General features: G+C 46.0%; 1 protein-coding gene across 1 annotated transcript in view; it reads left to right on the forward strand.

Annotated features, from left to right (window-relative positions):
• Positions 1 to 22,404, forward strand: part of LOC147659494 (ciliary microtubule inner protein 2A-like) — a 215,877-nt gene that overhangs the window by 56,515 nt on the left and 136,958 nt on the right. The window contains exon 3 of the mRNA XM_086951702.1: positions 16,886 to 17,034. Within this exon, the coding sequence (XP_086807828.1) occupies positions 16,886 to 17,034 (149 nt within the window). The remainder of the gene's footprint in view (positions 1 to 16,885; positions 17,035 to 22,404) is intronic.

The raw sequence follows: 22,404 nt of genomic DNA on the forward strand, positions 1-22,404 counted from the left end.
TAGAGGCATGCCTTTGAAGTGCACAGATGCCCTGCCTACCTGGCCCTGGCTCCATCATAACTACAGAGGTATGCAGCCTTTTGTGTGGAGACAGGATACAGCCTATTCAAGTGCAGGTGGGGCTGGGCCCAACTCCTCCCTCCCATCCTGCCAGTGATGAGCTCAACTTCTCCCTCCCATCCTGCCAGTGATGGGCCCAACTACTCCCTCCCATCCTGCCAGTGATGGCCCATCCAATCAATCCTAAGCTCCCCAATGTGTGTGTCTAGGAGGAATACATAAAGCTCAACTGTCAGCTACACCTAGTCATGTGACCCAGAGACAGGCTACAGGTAACAAATGGCTAAGGCAACAAAATTCCAATTTTCTACAAGTGGCATTTTTAAGAATTGCAGTTTAAAATCTGACTTCATCTGAAGTTAGGATTTTAAAAGGTGATCCCAGAGACAACAAACAAGAACTGGTTACCTATTCCCATTTGGAAGTTATACTTATAAAATGTAATATGGTAACTCCAATGTTATCCTATGGAGGAGGTAGGCCTTGCAGTAGTGAAAAAAATAATTTTGAAATGAGTTTTTCACTACCAGGGTATGTAAAACTTAAAAGTATGCCTCCTTTTTACATACATTGCAACCTGCCCTCTGGGCTGTCCAAAGCCTACCCGAGGGATGACTTATATGAATTAAAAAGGAAGGTTTGGGCCTGGGAGAAGGTTTATTTTGCCAGGTTGACACAGCAGTTTCAAACTCCACACACACAGGCTGCAGTGGCAGGCCTGAGATGTGTTTAAAGTGGTACTAAAGTGGGTGGTACAATCAGTGCAGCAGACCCAGTAGTAGCATTTAATTCACCAGCCCTGGGCAAATGTAGTAAACTTTACTAGCGACGTATAATTAAATGTAATATGCCAATTGTGTATAAGCCAATGTTACTGTGTTTTAAGCAGGGGGCACAAGCACTTTAGCACTGGTTAGCCGTGGTAAAGTGCATAGAATCTTACAGCCAGCAAAAACGAAGTCAGCGAAAAAGGAGGTCGGGAGGCTAAAAGTTAGGGTGAAACCACCCCAAGGATGTTAGGTCTAACATAACCCTTGTGGAACCCCTTCCTTGTAATCTACTAGGGCCAATTTCTCTTGGAAAATGTAAAAAAATAAAATGTTGGGAAGTAGGCAGTGACCCAGTGGATAACTGCATATTCTAAAAAAACTTTCCACAAAAAAAAGCCTTTTTTTCAATCAAGGGAAAAAAAGTTTACTTTATTGAAAGGTGACCAGAGATATGGTGGTCTGCTGACCCTAGCAGGCCAACATTTCTGTGATAAAGTGAGTTACAATTTGCAGCCTAACTCATTAATATACATGAGGTAGATTGGACTGAGACCCACTCCGAATCAGATTTATTAAACTGACTTATTAGTACTTAAGTAGGTTGGTTAATGTCTTTATTGGTCCCAAAAATACTGATCTCAAAGTGCAAACATATTTTTGCGACCTGTACATAATATATCTGTCCCTTAGTGCTGAAAAGAACAAGCATTGGCAAAGCCAATAGGTCTTGTCTTTTGGACCTTCTGGCTTTGCATGCAATGTACCTGTACTTTACTTGCAATACTGTAATAAAACTACACATTGAGCCGGTTCATCCCATGACTTTTGTACACGGGAGGAACTCAAGTAACTAAAGTACAGGTACACTGCATGCAAAGCCACACCTCACATGCAATTTTCACACTGACAACAGCCTAAATGTATTTGTGTAATAAGCATCATTTTTCTGATTTTTCTGATTTTTGCATGAACAAAATTCCTCATTTTCGCCGAGGTTCAGTTGAGGGGATTCAGCAAAGTATTTCAAAACAGGATCCTTTCGACAAATTTATGGTATGAGAGACGCTATAAAACAAATGAAATACAGTTGACAGATGTACTATGGAGAGATGAGTGGCCCTGTTGGAGTGTGATAATAAGGGAATCATTGAAGAATCCAAACAAATATTGTGGTATCCGAGCGGGGGCGTGGTCTGCAGTCGAGAGGAATGGCCGCGTTTTGAACCGGCTCCTCGGCCCTCGCCTAATTATCCGCTCTAAACTCCGTTCCATGGCTCACTGACCCTACACTTTTTGGGGATCGGATCCGTTGCTGACCCGTGGCCCCACTCCCGACCGTCCTACCTAGCTGTCGCAGGAACATCTCCCGATCGGTGGCTCGCACTGCTGCTCCCCCGAGATGGCGGCCCCGATCGCGGACTTCCGAAGGGATCCGCTGATGAGGCTGTTGCCTGCTCCTGCGACAGATACGGGGAAAGCTCTGCGGCGTCGGAGCTGCGGAAGACTGCTACCTGCCACCTAGGTGAGCCCCGCCTGCCTCATACTGCTCGTGGGTGGCCCCCGCTGTGAAAACACGACGTGCCCCTCCCGCCGGCTGCCAGACTACAAGAGTCCCCGGCCTGTGGCCTGGTGCCGGGACTCATTTGGACCTCTCTTCAACAGTGCTGGACCCCGGAAATGTTACGCAACTCCACCCTCCGCGCCCATTGAGAGCCCTATTGTCACCTGGTGTTGCGGGGCGGAGAGAGAGAGACGTGCCCCGGAACGCTCCACTGGCGCTCGCGCTCGGCCCAGAACTACAGACCGGGTGGTGGTCCTTGGGTGCCATACGTCCCTTCAGGAGCGTCTGGAGCAGCTGAGGCGCCGATTGCCGGGAGACTGACCCCTGCTACCAGGGTGTACCCACTGGCCTCCTATTGCCTGAGAGGACGGCCCACTAGACTGCGCTGTGAACTGCCTAGGTGCCGGGTTGGCTATAACCCTGGCCCCCCTTGACCCCTGGCCAACAACGCTTATTGCGGCATTTATGGTGGTGCCATCCAGTGGCCCCCAGGGTGTGTCGCGTGCCCTCCGCGGCCCTTTGGACCTTCTGGATAGACGTTGAGCACTGGACCCACCTCTGAAGGGGCCTTCACCCTGTAGTACTCAGGTGCTCTGTGAATACTGACCCTAAGAGGATCCCTGCCATGTCGGGATAGACGGACGCTCATGCCCTAGACTTGGGTCAATCTTCATAATTGGCGCCATACTGGACCTGTGCACGGGGTGGACTAGCTATACCTCTCCTACCGGATTGGCCTCCCTCGGCCTGCTGTGGCGCCTGGGATGACCGCCTCCACACGCTGACCACCTGGTAGACCCGATCGGGCTGCCCCCCTGTTTTTAAACCAGCTGTCGTGGAGTGTAACCACTACTTGCCTGCACAACGTGGCTCTCAGCCGGCATCCTTCAATATGGTGGGCAACAGAGGCAATAGATCCACTTCCCAGAAGCAAATTACCAAATTTACTTGGGCGACTAAGGGTGACGGTAGGGACCAATCTCCTGCTGGAGACCAGAGGGGCGCGCCCTCCTCCCCTGCGACGAAATCCCTTACGCTTGAGGATGTGATGGAGGCGATTGCTGGGGTACGTACCTCTCTTGAAACGCGTATTGACTCTGTCAACATTGAGGTCACCCTCCTACGGGCGGACCTCCGCAAGATTGATTCTAAAGTCAAGGATGTTGAGGTTAAGACCGCCTCCCTCATCGACGACACATCGACACTCCAACAACAGGTGGCACTCCTACAGAAAGCTCGGGATGCTTAGACTCCTCCCAGCATGGATTCAGGAAAGAATTTAGCACCGAGTCAGCCCTCACCATCGTGCTTGATAAGATCCGCACTTCAGTAGATGAGGGCCAGACCTCTCTCCTGGTCCTGCTAGATCTAACTGCGGCTTTCGACACCCTCTCCCACTCAGTACTTACATCTCGGCTGAGGGAGATAGGGGTGAAGAACGCAGCTCTGGATCTCTTGACCTCCTTCCTCACGGGGAGGGAACAAAGAGTCAAGCTTGGGGAGTTTCTATCTCCATCCCATCCTTTGCTATGTGGGGTTCCTCAAGGGTCGGCACTTAGCCCGACCCTCTTTAATATCTATGTTACCCCTCTAGCCAAACTAATAAGATCATTTGGGATGGAGGTAGTCTCGTACGCAGACGACACTCAAATCCTTGTCTCTCTTCCCCGTTCAGATGACCTAATCGCCTCCAAGTTTAGATCTTGCATGGAGGCGGTTGGTCATTGGATGATCCGGAACTCTCTGAAACTGAATGGGGAGAAGACAGAGGTGATGGTGTTTGGGGGGAAAGAAAACATCTGGTCAGCCAATTGGTGGCCTGACTCCCTTGGAACTTGCCCTTCCCCCACATCCTCTGCTAAAAATCTCGGGGTGTTAATAGATCCCGCCCTCGACTTAGGCAATCAGGTGAGCAGAACTGTTTCCACCTGCTGGGGCCTGATCCACACCCTGCGCAGGGTCAGGAAATATCTCTCTCTCCAGGCAAGAAAACAAATAGCTGTGGCTCTTATCGGCTCGCGTCTGGACTATTGTAATGCGCTGTATGCTGGACTTAATAAAGGTCAGCTGCAGCGCTTACAGGTAGTCCAAAACGCCATAGCTAGATTTGTCCTGGACTTGCCCAGACGCTCTTCGGCCACTGCAGCCAGGAAAACACTGCACTGGCTACCGATGGAACATCGAATCCGCTTCAAGGTCCTTTGCATGACCTATAGAGCCATTGCTAAAAAGAGTGACACCGGAATAGGATCCATCATCTCCTTCTATGCCCCCCGAAGTAACTTGCGCTCCTCGGGTAAACTGCTTCTGACTGCCCCCCGTGTACGAAGAGCCAAGTGGGGAGGCAGAGCCTTCTCCACCCTTGCTCCTAAATGGCGGGAACGAACTTCCTTTGGACTTGAGATCTCTCCCGTCCCTTCAGAACTTCCGCTCTGCCTTAAAAACCCTTCTCTTCAAGCAAGCCTATGTCTAAGGTCCTAAGTTTTCTTGATCTTCCTCTGATCTTCTGTTAGGCGCCTTGATACCTGCGGGTTATTGTTCTGCGCATTGTAAATTATTTTTCATTCATTCATTCATTCATTCAGAAGCAGCAGCTCCTCATGGGCGAACTCCTGGACGACTACCAAGGTAGATCGAGGCGCAGTAACATCCGCATCCTAGGAGTTCAGGAACGAATGGAGGGGCAAACAGTGGACCTCTTCGTGGAGGAACTCGTTCAAAAACACCTCAAACCCAAACGTCTCTTTGCCTACTTCTCTATCGAAAGGGCACACAGAGTCCCTGAAGGTCACCCGAAACCAGGGCCGCCCCCACGTCCCATCATTGCGAGAGTCTTCAACTTCCGGGACAGAGACTCCATCCTTCAATCGGCCCGTACGGGAGGTCCCCTGCACCTGGATAATACTCAGATAACATTTTTTCCAGACTTCACTGTGAAAGTACAGGCCAGGAGACGCAGCTTTCTTGAATTGAAAAGAGCCCTAAGGGACAAGGACATCAAATACTCCATGCTCTTTCCATCGAAGCTACGTGTGGAATCCGAGGGCAAAGCTTGGTTTTTTGAGTCACCAGATTTGGTGTGGGAGTGGCTGGACGGATGGTGTCAGGTCGTATCTCCTAGGGACAATCGTAGAAGCACTGAAGCGGGCGAACGCCGAGACCTTCCACCAGAGCAAATTGCCGGGTCGACAGGAGAATAATCAGCTTAGTACAGTTGTTCCCGCGTACATAATGGACGTCTCCTGTGTCGAGCGGTGCCCCTGATATCCACTGTTGCTGAATGTTGTGCCTTTCTGGCAGGGGCAAACTGAATACCAAGCTCAATGTGTTGTGCAACTTTTCTTGGTCGAACGTGGGGCGGGACGCTCATCTGAAACGTATGTTATGCTCTTTTAAGATATACCACTGCATGCAGGTCAGTTAGAACCTAATCCTGTTTACTTGTTATATTATTATGCTTATTGGCGAGGGACTTATTCGGCTCACCAAGTACACCATTCATGTTCGGGAGGGCGACAGGCACCCAGCCAAGTTGGGGTGTGGATAGTTTCAAGTCCGCGGGCAGGGGGGTAGGGTGGGAATATGGGAGGCAGGAGGGAGGGGGGGTTTCTTCCTCTTTTTGGTTATTGTCCTACTCGATTTTGGGCATAATGGACGCCACTGTCCGGCCCTGTTGCCACCTTATCTCTGAGCGATGCTTGTCCTTGTTCCCATCTGGCTCAGCCCCTGACTGCAACCATACTCACATTGATGGCCCTAAAGTTATCGATAGCTCCTCCAGGTGGGACCTATAGCCACCTTTTAGCATACAAACCACCATGACACAATCCCACACTAGGGCTCTCACTCTCATGACTTGGAATGTTAATGGCCTTGGAAGCAAAATAAAGAGAGAAGTGATGCTGCAGTATTTCCCAACCATGATGGCGGCCCCGTGCGTTGGTGAATAGAGGAGTTACTTGCTGAGTAGAGTGAGCCTGTGGACATTGTAAAGAAAAGAGACTGGGATGCAAATGAAAATACAACACAGCCAGCTTGTTATAAGAAGTTGTTGGTGTTCCTTAAGTGACCAGTAACCTGCTGCTGCCGGATTGAGTTTCTTTTGTTCTTTATCGCCCTGTCCTGAAGAGGCCAGATTTACCGGAAGGCCGAAACGCGACCGCGTCGACACTTTTCATATGGAGGAGTCCTTGTGTTGAAATTGATTTTGGAAATTAATGCCTTGTGACACCTTTTTTTGATTTGGGTTCTGTAAATTTGTGCATTTATGTTATGATGAATTTGTAGAGCGCACGTTCACCCTGGGGTTTCTTGGCGCTGTGTACCACTGGGGAACCCGTCCTGGCTTTCCCTGTGAGATGGTCCCTATTGGGCATTCCCAAGGTGAAGCCAGGCATCCCCGGCAGCGAGGGGGCCGTTGTGGAGATTAAGCAAGCTATTGCCCAGAGTTGCAGCGTGGGACCCATGGTTAGAGAGGCACCGAGGCGAGATTTATCGAGCCCGCTGACATTGGTTCCGTACCCATTGAACCATTGTTGTCCGACTACCTCCTAGTGCACCCCCTAGAGTTAATGGGAGGGCACTCAGCCTTTGCTGCAATATTTCTTTTGGGTGAAAAAAGAAAAAGTTTCTGGGTTTTTGTCATTTGTTATTTTTGTCAAAAGTGTTTATGTTGTTAATTTGTATATAGAGGTGTATATAGGTATGTATATAGTGGTATATGGTGTATAAAGTGCTTGTAAAAACATTATGTTTGTTAAAAGAAAAAAAGAGAATAAGAAATGAGATAAAAAGAATTTATGTCGATTACAAAAAATAAAATGTACAATCATGTCCCCTTGTGCGAGTGATGACGTCTAGGATGTTTGATTAATTTAACATTGAACTTATGGCATAGAAATAGGCGAATTGATTGTCTCCTATTTTGTAAAAACAATGTAGATCGGTTCCTCCTTTTTCCATTTTTTCTTGGTCCTTGCAGTATTTCAAACGTCACGCTCTTGATTTGGTGTTGCTCCAAGAGACACACCTGATGGGCAACCCTTGTCGGGCACTCCATCGAGGGGGGTACAATCGACTGGTACATGCCGGTTTCACCTCTGGCTCTCGAGGCACTGGCATCCTTGTCAAGAAAAACCTTCCACTTACCTGTACTAAGACATGGGCTGACCCCATGGGCCGCTTTGCGGTGGCCGAGACCATATGGGAGGGATGACACCTAAACGTTATCTCGGCCTACATCCCACCAGCACTGAGCAAAGATGCATTGATGACCCTAGAACGATTGCTGTTAGACCTCCCCCAGGGTACACTGGTAATTGGTGGGGACTTTAACATGACGATGAACGACGCTATAGATAGACATCCCCAGCGTGCTTCCCAAAGGCAGGGTTCAGACCTTCTAGACTTTACGCAGGCGATGGGTTTGGAAGACCTCTGGTGGACATCTCATCCCGACACCTCTTATTTCACACACTATTCCAATGCCCACAATAGTATGTCCCGCATTGATTATATTTTTTGCCACACGGTCGATGTTGGTTTCTTTTGCAACCCAAAGGGACTTCCCCGAGGTATCTCAGATCATTCTCCGCTCACTGTCGAGCTTACCTACCATCGGCAGGTGACCAGGGGACCCATAGTCATCAATCCATGGCTTCTGAAAATCCCTGACATCAGAGATAGCCTGCTTGAACATACCGAGTAATATTTTGCCGAGAACCTTGGTTCGGTCCAGTCGGCCGTCACGATCCGGGAAGCGTACAAAGCTGTTATTAAGGGGATGGCGCTAGCTCTTAAGTCTGGATATCAACTTAAGCAGTCCGAGCTACTGCTTCAGACTGAAACCGAATTGTTCCACCTGGAGTCAGACCTCAACACTAACCCATCCGATGAGACAGCTACCCGTCTCACACTTAAACAGCGTAAATACAAGATGATGGCCTTAGAAAAGGCTCAAGCTCAATTGTTGCAAACTCACCACCAAGTCTATGAGCTGGGGTACAGGGCAGGTAAAATGCTTGCTTGGCTAGAATGCCGCGAACAGGACTCTAGATGGGTTCCGCTGCTGATCCATCCCAATGCCTCACGCATCACTGACCCGCTGGCTATAGCTGAGGCCTTTGCAGATCACCTGGAAGAGGTCTATTCCTCTAGGGCATACTACTCAGCAGACGAATCCTGACTCCTTCTGGAGGAAATGCAGTTACCCACTCTCTCCGACTCGGATAGGGACGATTGGACGCTGATCTCACAAATGAGGAGCTTATGAATGCTCTGTTTGCTATTAAATCGGGCAAGGCTATGGGGCCTAATGGTGTCCCCATTGAATTCCTCAAGGGGATGGCCCAAGAGGTGATTCCTCACTTGAAGGCTATGTTTGAGGAAAGTCTTGATCGTGGCAGTCTGCCACTTGACCAGCGCCTGGCCTCAATAGCAGTCATCCATAAACCTAACAAATCATCCACTGACTGCGGCTCGTATAGGCTGATTTCTCTCATAAATGCTGAGGTCACGATCTGGCCAAACTTCTGGCTACCAGACTCCTTACAGTCCTCCCCTCCCTGGTGCATGAAGACCAATCGGGATTCCTTCCGGGCCGAAACACGGCCTTAAACCTCCGCAGACCACACAATGTCTTGGCTAGGCAGCCCTACATACAGGAGGATGCCGCAATTCTGTCCCTTGATGCCACCCTGGAATTCGATTCCATAGAGTGGTCTTACCTTTTTTAGGTCCTGAAACGTTTTGGGGTTGGCCCTGTTTTCATTCAATGGGTCCGATTACTATACACTGATTTGTTGGGCCAGGTACGAGTCAACGCCCACACCTCCAGACAATTCCAACTGCATAGAGGGACCAGACAAGGGTGTCCCCTCTCCCCCCTCCTGTTTGCACTTACCTTGGAACCCTTAGCCCATTAGAAACGAACTGATGTCTCCATCAAAGGGTTGCGGTGGAATGATGATGCGATTGATAAAATATCCTTATATGCAGATGATATTCTTGTTTATGTCTCCTCTTCCAGATCCTCCATTAACAGTCTGTTACATGTCATTACAAATTTGGGTAAATATTCTGGTTTCTCAATCAATTGGTCCAAATCGGTTTTGTTTTGTCTCCATGGCCCTCCACCCGCTCTTCCAAGAGGGTTCTCAATTGCCGTGGCCAAGGACGGATTCAAATATCTGGGCATTTTTGCTACTCTAGATTCCAAACTCTTCTACAATCACAACCTAAAAGGCCCATTACAGAGGCTCCATAGCGACGTATCTCACTGGCGTGCGTTGCCCTTATCCCTTCCTGGCAGAGCGGCTCTTTTCAAAATGTTAGCACTCCCACATTTTTTATATGTCCTTCAAAATTGTCCATTCCCAATTGCTGACTCCTACTTCCGTGCATTGGAGGGTGACTTGTGGCTCCTCCTATGGGATGTAAAGGCGCCTCGAATTGCCCTGAACAAACTTACTCAGGGATGGTACCATGGGGGTATTGCCTTGCCAAACATGCACCTCTATTATTGGGCATCCGAATTGGTGGCTACCAACTCCTGGATTCATGGGTCACCTACAAACCCGGCCTTTCATTGAGAACGCTACCAGACAGGATGGGAGGGGTACTTGGGCGCCCTATATGGTAAATTCCCCCGAAATCGCTATGTGGGACCCATATCACAAACCATAGCTATTTCGCAATGAGCTACCAGGAGCTTGGGATGGTCCGATGTGTTTACTAAGGCTACCCCGCTCTGGGCCTCACAGAAGCTAGGTTCCCTCTGCCATCATAAGGGGTTTGATAGATGGGACATGATCGGCATCTCCACCAAGGTGACTTGATCCACAAGGGGAAACTATTGACTTTCACCGATCTCCAACAGCGACAGGCTCTTGCCCAGACCGAGGCCTTCCGGTACCTCCAAATTACACATGCTATCACTACAAATGTGTCCGACCTTTCCTCCCTTCCGGAGGCCTCACCTCTTGAGGATAGGTTACTCTCGGAACCTCTCCTGACAAAGGCAATATCTTGCACATACCGTAAATTATGCAACAATATGCCCGACTCTCCCTGCGAGACAAGTGGCAGGGGGATGTAGGAAACCTGGATGATGACGAATGGAGATCGGCGCTGATGTCCTCCAGGGAAACGGCGATAAATCACCGCTTCAGGTTGATCCAATTGAAAATCCTACACAGAGTCTATATGTCCGCTCCTCTCCTGGCCAAACTAGGTAGGCGCCCTGATGACATGTGTCTCCGAGGCTGCGGACTCCCTGGTTCCTTTTACCATGTTCTGTGGGAATGTCCAGTAATCCAGCAGTTTTGGGACAGGGCAGCTCGCAAAATGACAGAAGCGGTAGGGAAACCCATTCCTCTTTCCCCTAAAGAAGGGATTCTTAACGTGTGGGGTGCCACAGACCTCACGGAGGTGGAGTTTCAATGGGTGGCCTTGGGTTTCCTGTTGGTGAAACGTGCAGTGGCAATGCAATGGGGTGCCCCCCGGAGGCCTCACCTGGTGGGTTGGGTGGCTGAAATGGATATATGCATGCTGGCTGAAAAATCTGTATTTAAGATCAGGGGATGCCCCAAAAAATGGGACAAAAAGTGGGGACACTGGAATGTATATAGAGGTGAGATCTGTACCTCCCCTACTGTGGATATGGCTATGGATAAGGCTGGACCTAGACGTTGTAATGATCTCTAATGTGATTTTCTTTCTGTAATGCCCATTATATCTGATTGTGTATTGTATTGATTGTTTACTGGATGATGACTCTGCTTTTGTTTTTCAATAAAATGTTAAATCAAAAAAATATTGTTGTATCCTGGTGCATAGTAAGGTCCTCATTTACTATTCTTTCATAACTAATATAATTCAATATATAATGATAAATGTGTTGTAGAATGCACCATTGTATCCTAAATTTTCTTGTGGGGAGAGCCTCCCAAAGCCCCCTTTGTAGTGGACAGGCTCACTCACTGCACTTGGTGTGCACTGTATGGGGACTTGTCTGAAAACATTTGCCAGGGCTACTTTGAGTTTCCTGGCAGGAGCCTTGTACTGTGAAATAAAACTAACCATTTAAAAGTTATTCACGGAGATGCAGCACCAACATTCCCAATAAACTTTTCTGTTTTTTCAAACTCTTTCAATATAAAATACTAAAATCCGTAGTAATTTGTGTATTTTTTTGTGTGCACCACATGTGTGTTTATTTTTTTAAATCACTCCTTTAATGTTTGAAATTTCAATCATATAAATTGCTGGGGGTCCCCGGCTTCCAGTGGTGAGTCAATGTGGGTCCTCAGGAGTCAAAAGTTTGGGAACCACTGCATTACATCATTCAACGAATACTGCAAACCATTAAGTCAATATGGCTAGAGGTTGTCAGTAGGGTGCACAACATGTTAGAATGGTTTCCAATTACAATGAAACATTCATCAGGCTGCAATTGTTAAGAGTTCAAAGAGTGGAGGAGAGGGTCATGGTGGTTTGTTATCAGATTTCGAAGTTAACCCCTTGCATGCTCATGACGGAACGGTTCCGTCATGAGCGTCGGTTGGCCTGTGCTCATGACGGAACCGTTCCGTCATGAGTCCATAGGTTCTTTAGAACCTTCAGCGCCGCAGCGGAATTCGCGCAGCGCTGAAGGGTTTAACTTCAACAAGATGTCCCACGCTGACACTTTATTTCCTCTCCCACACTTGTAATTGAGGCTTGTCTCACCAATCTTTTGTCTCATCGCAGACTCTCAATTCCCGTTGCCATTGAGGATTGGAGAATAATTTGACTTCAAGTGAGTAGCGATGGCGTTTTTGGCCAACGCTAAATCCACAAAATCCCAATAGTCTCTATTTAACTTCGATCTGGGCAGTAGACCCAGGAGACATGCTTGAGGTGTGGGTGCAATCACCCCCTTTTCATTCTAACAACAGCCCCACCACTCCCCCCAAAAAAGATTGCAGTACAGGACATAGCCATGTCATACAATCAAAAGCTGCCTGTGTCTCCTCATTGAAGGTCAGGAACATGAAATTTAACCTGCCCAGTGTCAGGTAAGTTTAGTGTAAAAAGTTCAATTGAAGCTGTTTAAGCCACACCTTAAGATCTATTGGGTGTACCTGAGGATGGCTGTCCAGTCCCTGTCAGTGAGCTTGCACTCCAAATCCTCCTCCTATTTAGTCTTGAATTCCAAAAGATCTGTTTTTTGCTTCGTTCTTATGTGTTTGTAGAAACTGGTCACTAAGTGACACCCTGCACCCCACGTCAGTAGGACTTTTAATGGTTGATCCATCTCTGTGTAAGCTTTTACCCAAGTACCACCAACAGAGTTGCATATGGCCTCAGATGAAAGGAACGGACCTGCCTGAAACCTGCACTTTTCTCTTCTGTCTGTGAAGTTTCTCAGTAGACCCAAATCAAATATGGCCGACTTGTGCTACCCCCTGCTCTGCTCAATTCTGTATAGTTTGCTATGTTCTTTACTGAAATAGAGAATTGCAGAGACAAAAGCGGGATCTCTGGTGCATACACCACCTTTTGGAGTTTGCTTCGCAGGGATCTGCTCCAGCAGTATCTCGCAGTGTCTGGGAGAAGAGCTACCCAAGAGGGGTACAGATGCAAACAGATGGATGCTCAAAAGAGCAACTCCACCTAATGCCCCCTGTGCTGATTGAGCTTCCCTAGAGCCCCTGACTCTGGCCAAGGGACAAACCATGGAAGTTACGTGACCAAATAATATGATTGTAGGGCTGGGGCCACAAGCCCTCCATCTTCATAAGAGAGATGAAGTGTTGACCAGTCCACCCTGCACCTTCCTGACCCCCTATTGTTTACAAAACAAATGAACTTAGAGTAAAATGCTTCTCACCCTTCCTCTCTGCAACAGTGAAGTCATTAATTAGGCTTTACATTGGACTCTTCTCTCTCACTAATGTCTTACAATACCTAGTTAGCAACAGATGAAATTCTTCATCTCCATGCTCTAAAAATAAGGAACTTCTTTCAACTGACGACCTTAGAACAGAAGCCCATGCACTGGTCATCCCTCACCTTGACTTTCACAATGTCACCTTGACAAGTATGCCTCAGTCTTTGCTCATTCCACTGAAAGCCACAATATACTCTACAGCCAGACTTATACCCTCAACAAGAAATTGAACCCACATCTCTCCAAGCCTATACAACCTACACTGCCAATGAGGCAAGAATCAAGTTTATAACTGATGCCTAGATTTGCAAATGAAAGAAAAAGGGAGGTCTCCTTAAAAATCCAATACGGGACAAGGAGAGAAAGTACAGTAAACAAACAGGTCCCTACAGTTTTACCAACCAAATATGGTGCCGAGAGGTAAACCAATTTACGCATCCACTGACCACTCAAGTAACCACTAGTGCACCAGTTAACATTGCATAATCATAGCCGGTAAACACAATAATATAACGATCAGTAGAGTTTGGTCATTAAAAAATATACAGTTTATTCAATACAATACATTATTCTGCACAGTAGTACCATAAAACAAAATTAAAAATGTGTAAATACACATAGACACGTTAAAAAAGAAAAAACAAGTTGTCGACGCAGCGTTTCAGTATTTGCTTTTAAACCTTCATCAGGACAGTTTTCTATTTAACAAAAGAAACATACAATTAGTGTACTTTTTCAACACTTTTTTCCACACATATCAAAATTTATACAGATGTTGATTTTTTCAATCCTCTAAGAACAACATTTCACAATATTTCAAAAAAACTTTATGGTACTTAAGGGCACTCTTAAGGGCAAACTAGTGGCTTGTGGTTCCAGGCTGTGGAGCAACATTGTTACATGAGTTTTTCAGTGAGAGCACAGATTACATAAACTATAGAGGGTTCTCAAAGTTTTTCTTTGCTAATAATAGAACATTGAAAGAAGCCTATGCATGTCACCAATGATAAATTAATTGCATACCTCCATCAATTAATTTCTATTCGAGACTTCTCATTATTTTGAGGATCTCTTCTTGGATTCCAGAGGTTTTGTATCATCAATTGAATGGAATCTAAATCGTCTTGATTAAAAGTAACCTTTTGGTATAGATAAGGAAACCCGCTTATTACACTGATTTGGTCTTGATTAATATCGATCTTAAAATTATGACAGACCTATTACCTTAGAGTTTTCGAGTAAGCTCGATGTAGATGTGTAAAAGGGAGCCACCGAGGTCTGTGTTTTCTCACAGGAAACTGAAAGTAATGAATATTCATTTTAATTTGTACTGAACTAATGTCTCAAATTCCTTAATTATACCCAAGGTTTACCGGAAACAACTTACCTAGTAAATTTTTTTTTTATATATATATATATATATATATATATATATATATATATATATATATATATATATATATATGAGGTACGTCCAGTCCCTAGTGCAACGCAGCGCAGTCAGCCACACCGTCAATCAGGAATCAGCGAGACCCAACGTGGTGCAAATTGATTTTATTAAAGTTCAGCCCAGCATATATATATACAGCCTGGGTTGCGCATGTGATAATGGATTGTGATGACAGCGCTTTTTTCAAGGGGAGTCCTCCTTACGTGGTTTATAAATTAACCATCTACAAAGAACAAAAAAACATTTAATTCCTTATTCTGTATTTTCTAACAGTTTTATCTCCTTAAGGCTAATAGACTTTTGGTGCCTTGTTTGCGTCTATTCTCTATTTTTCCTTAAATTTGCATGGTCATTTTATTCCGGGGGTTCTAATCAAAAATTGTTTATCTTGTTTGTAACATGATAAGCGGCGATTTGTTTTTACTAACGACCCGCTTTATGGTTTATTAATACACATAGTGCTATCATGTCCTCTACCTAATTTTTTATAAACCTATCTAGGGTCTTACTCTTAACAGGGAATAATTTGCTGCAAAGCATGTCTAAGGAACTTTCAAAATTAGTTACAACCAGTAGCTACTTATGCCAGTGTCCTGTTACATAGTCAGTGTTGATTTTAAATGGAGACTGGAACCAAAAGTTAGATAAGCTTCAGTTCCTGGTCCGTGCTTGTTCCTAATAGGGGGATATCTGTTTGTGCTTTAGTTATAAGTTGTCGCCATACTTCTGTACAGAATAATGTATTGTATTGAATAAACTGTGTATTTTTTAATGGCCAAACTCTACTGATCGTTATATTATTGTGTTTAACGGCTATGATTATGCAATGTTAACTGTGGCACTAGTGGTTACTTGAGTGGTCAGTGGATGCGTAAATTGGTTTACCTCTCGGTTTGGAAGTGGAACTGAGCCGGAGGCCGCCAAATCCCTGCCAGGGGCCGCCACGCAAATATGTATCCATCCTCATAGGATTATTATATTAAGAATATATATTGGTGTGGTGGCCCCTGCGGTTTGGTGGCCCTGTGTAGGTGCACAGCTTGCACATGCCTAAGGCCGCCCCTGCCTTCACGCGGACACCTCTAGGGTAGTCAAAATCACAGGGAGGCAGGGAAGACATGCTGGAAAGCACTGCACAGAGTGGCTTTACAGCTTGTCTCTGGAGGCAGTAAGCAGCCGATGTCCATTAAGAGGTGTGAAAACACCCAGGGACATTGGCGACAGCCTCAAAGACCCTTTGTGATTTTTTGTTTTTTGGAAAGGGGGTACGTGCATTGGTTGCAGCGTTGGATTGGTAAGGCGGGCACTCAGGTAGTGGGAGATGGGCCAGTATCTAAGTCCCAGCTGTGGGCTGCTTTTTTGTGAAGACTGATTTAGTCTGTGGTGTTCAGATGCCTCCAGTGGCCCAGTGGGGACCTGAGCGGCCTTTTTGCCTCTATTATCTCCCTTTTACCAAGGAGCGGAGGTGTCATTCCCTGTCTCTCACTGAACCAGCCCACTGTTGTATGCAGTTTGAGCAGGAGCATGGTGCTGAAGTAGAAGTGGCCTCACTTATAGTCAGGTAGGTTCACCATTGTGAACTAATGCACAAAAAGTCCTTGCAACGTTTGCATTTTATTTTATCTCAGTGAAGCTAAATAAACATGCCTCTTGCCCCCACCCACTCTTCTTTTTAGAATACTTAAAAACGGAAGCAGTGGGACTGGGACACTTTCTTTTAGGGTGCCCGGGCCTGTTTTGGGTGTCTAGGCCTATTTCTGATCCCAATCCTGATCCCAATCCAACCCTGATTGGTGGAGGGCAGAGCCTCTCGGTAGCTATCTCCATGAGGCTCCGCCCCAGACAGGAATGTCAAGGGCTTGTCACGTGATAGAAAAATGCACGTGGTGGAACGAAGAGTGGCCTTTCTTGGTATTTGCCGATGGCCTAAGTTTATGACCCATCCAGTCCTGTAAGCGGCCCAGTGTCCTCCGCCAGCGTGGGATTTCCCTTGTACTGCCTGGAGTCTATCAGCGCCTGCTTTGTTTGCAGTTTATGTTTTGTCCTCGACAGTCAGGTTTTGCTTAAATTATAAACTGCATTCAAGAGTGTGCATGTCTTCTTTCGGTTCGCAGGGTACCTGCCGGTGGCGAAATTCCAGAACGGGAAGACATTTGGACAGACGGCTATTGTCTCCGGGGAGGAGTTCCTGGGAGCCCTGTCGAAAACAATCGCCAAGAGAGAGCGGGCCGAGCAGATCGCTTGTTGTAGTCACGCGCTGAGGGTAAATATATCTTAAGTTGTACCTGCAGTGGCGTCGCTAGAGGGAGTGCTGAGTGGAGCCAGGGCGCCAGCTCTATTTGCCCTGGTTCTCCCTTGGGCCCTACCCTTGTAGCTGTTGAATGTGCCCCTGCACCCGGCCTGCACATGTATTTGCCCATTCTCCTTTCAATGCAAAGCAGAATTTGAGGCAATGCACGAGCCCTCTTGCTGCTTAAAATGGTTTACATTTTCTGAGTATATGTGTATCTCTACATACCTACATAGGTAAAGATATCTAGTACATCCATACAAAGTCAGAGTTAAACATTTTCAGCAAACATGCGTATAATGTGCTTATACACACACTGTCTTCCTCTCTCCCTCTCACACTCACTCACTCACTCTGTGGGGGTTGCCACTGTTTAATAACAGTTAGGTCAGAGCTTCCATAGAAAGAGCGTTTTTTTCTCTTGCTTTTTCCTTTGCAAAGTTTGATGAATCTTCATGAAAGTTTAAAAAAAATGTTCAGTAACCTTAGCTCTTTCCTGAAAAGTACAAAAAAAAATATTTTAAATATTTTATATTAACAAACTTGCCAATACATTTGGATTTCATAGGACAGATTATGGTCTTCATACATATATAGGGATATTTTTCACTCGCTTACATTTATACTACGGTATCACAATAATGAGTTCAATGTCATCCACAGCTGTCCTTTGTTTCTTAACTTTAGTATGGAGCACTTCATGCATTATGGATGTATACTGATTCATGCAAGTATTCTGCTCTCAATGTACTCTATATTTCGACCAACAACCCCAAATGTTATCCCATTTCTTCCGGCAACCTCTGCTTTTAAACACCACTTTTTCTTCCACACAGCACCAGTCTAAGTCTTCGCACCACTAAGTCACAGTTGGTGGTTGGTTCTTTCCCCATGCCCTTGCTATCCTTCCTAGAAAGTTGTGGGGTGATCCATCAAATAGAGGCCGAAAAAAGGGTGGTCAAATACACTTTTCCCCCATGCAATTTCCAAAGGGAAAATTAGACAATGATACAGACAAAATGGCTGAACAGAATGATACCAAATTTGACAGAAAGCTAGATCTCTACTCAGATAGCATACTTGTTTGTGATTGGTGTAAATGGTACTGCTCTTCCAGTGAAAGTAAGGTTAAAAAGATAGCATACTTTTTGTGATTGGTATAAATGTGTACCGCTCTTCCGGTGAAAGTAAGGTTAAAAACATAGAGATATCTAGTGCTGCAGGACTCCTAAGGGAGCGCCAAGTGAATCCCATGGGACAAAATGACAAAACTAAGCATTCTGATTGGCTGGACCAGTGGGAACGAGACCGATCCCACAGGCCTGAAGGGCTGTGATTGGCTCGCCATAAAATAAAGATAAATGTTGTTGCCACCATTACAGGACTCAGGGACTTGGTCCCTCTGTCCTGTGTTTACAGTAAAAATAAGCAGGGTAGCGATCCCATGGCCACCGTGACCACGTGGAGACAAAATTAGTCCCTAAAAGGGAGTTTAACTGGGGTCCCATGGGATCATAAAAATGCAAAATAAGGGCTAATTTGGGGATAGGAATCTGTGTAGTGCTGTCCACCTGTGGAGGTTTTGCCGCCAACAAGGGTGGGCTGCAGGGTTTGCCTGCAGGCCAAGCCCTGATGCCAACCCCGTAGCATGCCGGACCTTTGACTTTATGCAGCAAGGTGTTGGCATAGTTAGGTATGGTAAAAAAAAGTATTAATTTACTTTTTAAGAAAACCCAGAAGTACACTGAAACCAGCAAAGGTTAAAGTGATTTTATAATTGGGGGAAAATGTCAGTTAAAATGTTGCATTTTAATCTCAAAACACCACTCAAAATCACCAGTTACAGTTTACTGAAGTTACTATAATGTACGACCTTGCCTTGCACTGCTTATGACCTCACATATTACATAACTCATGGCATATAATATGAAGGTCATATAATCAGTGATGACATCTGAAATAACATATTTAATGATATCACTGTGCTTGTCAGGGGTGCAAGTTATAGTTACTTCAGTAAACTAGAACTGGCGAATTTCATTGTTTTTCTTGTTTAAAATATTATGTTTTAACTGACATTGTCATCTAACTATAAAGCAGCAGGGAAGGCTGCTGGCCCCGATGGTCTTCCACTGGAATTTTATAAATGTGTATTCGAAGAAACATCCCCACTTTTGTTAGACCTATTCAATGGAATAATAAACACAGGCATAATTCCGGAGTCATGGATGAGCACCAATAGCGTGGTGTTTCACAAAAAGGGTAAGCCCAAAAAAAAAACCTGTACAAAAGGGGGTGGTAATGGACGGAGCATCTGACCCAATCAAACACTCACACCCAGTCAAAAGATCCGGGTTTAATCCATCACCATTCTTTAGCCCACTCTGCCACCCCAGTTCAGACATTGCTATATGCAAATCAGTCTGACCCTGTGCCTCATGGGAACAGTCCAGCCCGAACTGCCAATCCATGCCTTCCCTGGACCGGAAACAAGCTTCCGAGGACCGGTTTCTGGCATTCCAGCCGTCTTCAGCCCGGCTTGCTTGAATTCAGTGGCAAAGTGAGCAAGGGACTCACGTCTGAGCATACCCTGCCACACTTATGGTGGCCAAAAGCGGTACAAAAGGGGGTGGTAATGGACGGAGCATCTGAACCAATCAAACACTCACACCCAGTCAAAAGATCTGGGTTTAATCCATCACCATTCTTTAGCCCACTCTGCCACCCCAGTTCAGACATGGCTATATGCAAATCAGTCTGACCCTGTGCCTCATGGGAACAGTCCAGCCCGAACTGCCAAGCCATGCCTTCCCTGGACCGGAAACAAGCTTCCGAGGACCGGTTTCTGGCATTCCAGCTGTCTTCAGCCCAGCTTGCTTGAATCCAGTGGCTAAGTGAGCAAGGGACTCACGTCTGAGCATACCCTGCCACACTTATGGCGGCCAAAAGCGGTACAAAAGGGGGTGGTAATGGACGGAGCATCTGAACCAATCAAACACTCACACCCAGTCAAAAGATCTGGGTTTAATCCATCACCATTCTTTAGCCCACTCTGCCACCCCAGTTCAGACATGGCTATATGCAAATCAGTCTGACCCTGTGCCTCATGGGAACAGTCCAGCCCGAACTGCCAAGCCATGCCTTCCCTGGACCGGAAACAATCTTCCGAGGACCGGTTTCTGGCATTCCAGCGGTCTTCAGCCCGGCTTGCTTGATGCAGCAAGGTGTTGGCATAGTTAGGTATGGTAAAAAAAGTCTTAATTTACTTTTTAAGAAAACCCAGACGTTCACTGAAACCAGCAAAGGCTAAAGTGGTTTTATAATTTGGGGAAAATGTCAGTTAAAATGTTGCATTTTAATCTCAAAACACCACTCAAAATCACCAGTTACAGTTTACTGAAGTTACTATAATGTACGACCTTGCCATACACTGCTTATGACCTCACATATTACATAACTCATGGCATATAATATGAAGGTCATATAATCAGTGATGACATCTGAAATGACATATTTGATGATATCACTGTGCTTGGCAGGGTTGCAAGTTATAGTTACTTCAGTAAACTAGAACTGGCGAATTTCATTGTTATTCTTGTTTAAAATATTATGTTTTAACTGACATTGTCATCTAACTATAAAGCAGCAGGGAAGGCTGCTGGCCCCGATGGTCTTCCACTGGAATTTTATAAATGGGAATTCGAGGAAACATCCCCACTTTTGTTAGACCTATTAAATGGAATAATAAACACAGGCATAATTCCGGAGTCATGGATGAGCACGAATATCGTGCTGTTTCACAAAAAGGGTAAGCCCAAAAAAAAAAACGGTTCCTACAGGCCGATATCCCTGATAAACGCGGATAATAAATTATATGCTAAGATCTTGGCTGCCCGCTTGGGACGGATCATTGGGACCCTGGTCTCTCCCTGGCAGCATGGATTTATTCCCGGTAGGGGAACTACGGACCACATCAGACGAGCCATCACGTTGTTCGATATCCATGCTGCCGGGGAGGGGGGGGTCGCAATGATGTTATGTTATGTTATGTTAACACGTTCTTCTATAGCGCAACAGCTACTCCAAGAGGAGTGTCCCGGCGCTTTGGCGAAGAGGTCCTTCGGGGGCAACAACATAACTGAACAGTAAGGAAAGGCGGGGGCCCTATCTGGTGAAAAGCCAAGTCTTTAAAGCCTTTCTGAAGGACATAAGGCTGGGGGTCTGTCTAAGAGAAAGGGGAAGCTCGTTCCAGGCACGAGGAGCCAAGTGGTGAAAAGAGCGGCCGCCCTGTCTAGCGCGTTTGATGGTCGGAACTACCATTTTAGACAAAGAGGCGGACCTTAAAGCTCTATTAGGCTTATAAAAAACAAGACGTTTCCTAATGTAACTAGGGCCAATGTCATGAAGGGCTTTGAAGGTCAGCGTCAGACTTTTGAAAAGGACTCTCTTGGCTATGGGAAGCCAGTGCAGTTCTTTTAACAGGTCAGAGGCACTAGCGCGTCTGGGAAGCCCGTAGATGGCACGGGCAGCTGAATTTTGGACTACTTGAAGTCGCCCCACGAGGTATTTAGGGAGTCCTAGGTAAAGGGCGTTTGCGTAGTCTAATCTAGACCCATCCTCAACGCAGAGAAAGCCTTCAACCGCGTCAGATGGGAGTTTCTTTGGAGGGTGCTCGATGAAAGGGGGTTTGGGCCAAAGTTTTGGAAGGCTATTCAGGCAATGTATACTACCCCAGTTGCTAAGATTCAAATGATGGGTGAGAGCTTGGAGAAGATCTATATTACGAGTGGGACTAGGCAGGGATGCCCGTGCTCACTCATCTTATTTGCACTATATATCGATCCTCTAATACGCCAGATAATGAATAACACTGTAATTAAACCGGTAGTCATGAAGGGATTCCAAACAAAAATTTTGGCATATGCCGACGATCTGGCTGTCATTACTACTGAACCCGACGTGGCTTTGCGTGAAGTGGTGGCAATCACGAGCCTATTCGGGAGACAGTCAGGGTATCGCTTAAATGTGTGGCAAGACCCAGGTATTGTGTTCTAAGATTATAATTAAATCAGACTCCAGATTCGTCGACTCCGTGGTGTATCTCGGGGTAACGATTAACGCACAGACGGAGCGTATAATTAGAGATAACTTCATCCCTCTTATGAAATCAATGAGGGAGAATCTGAAAAGAATGGATACATTGCAACTCTCAATAATAGGTTGTGCCAATGTCATCAAAATGACTATGTTCCCTAAGGTATTATACAAATTCCGGGGCGATCCCTTTAAAATAGAGGGAAAAATTATCCAAGAAATAGAAGCTATTTTCATGAAGTTCCTGTG

This window comes from Lissotriton vulgaris, unplaced genomic scaffold, assembly GCF_964263255.1.
Source record: "Lissotriton vulgaris unplaced genomic scaffold, aLisVul1.2 SCAFFOLD_1337, whole genome shotgun sequence".
NCBI classification, from domain to species: Eukaryota; Metazoa; Chordata; class Amphibia; order Caudata; family Salamandridae; genus Lissotriton; species Lissotriton vulgaris.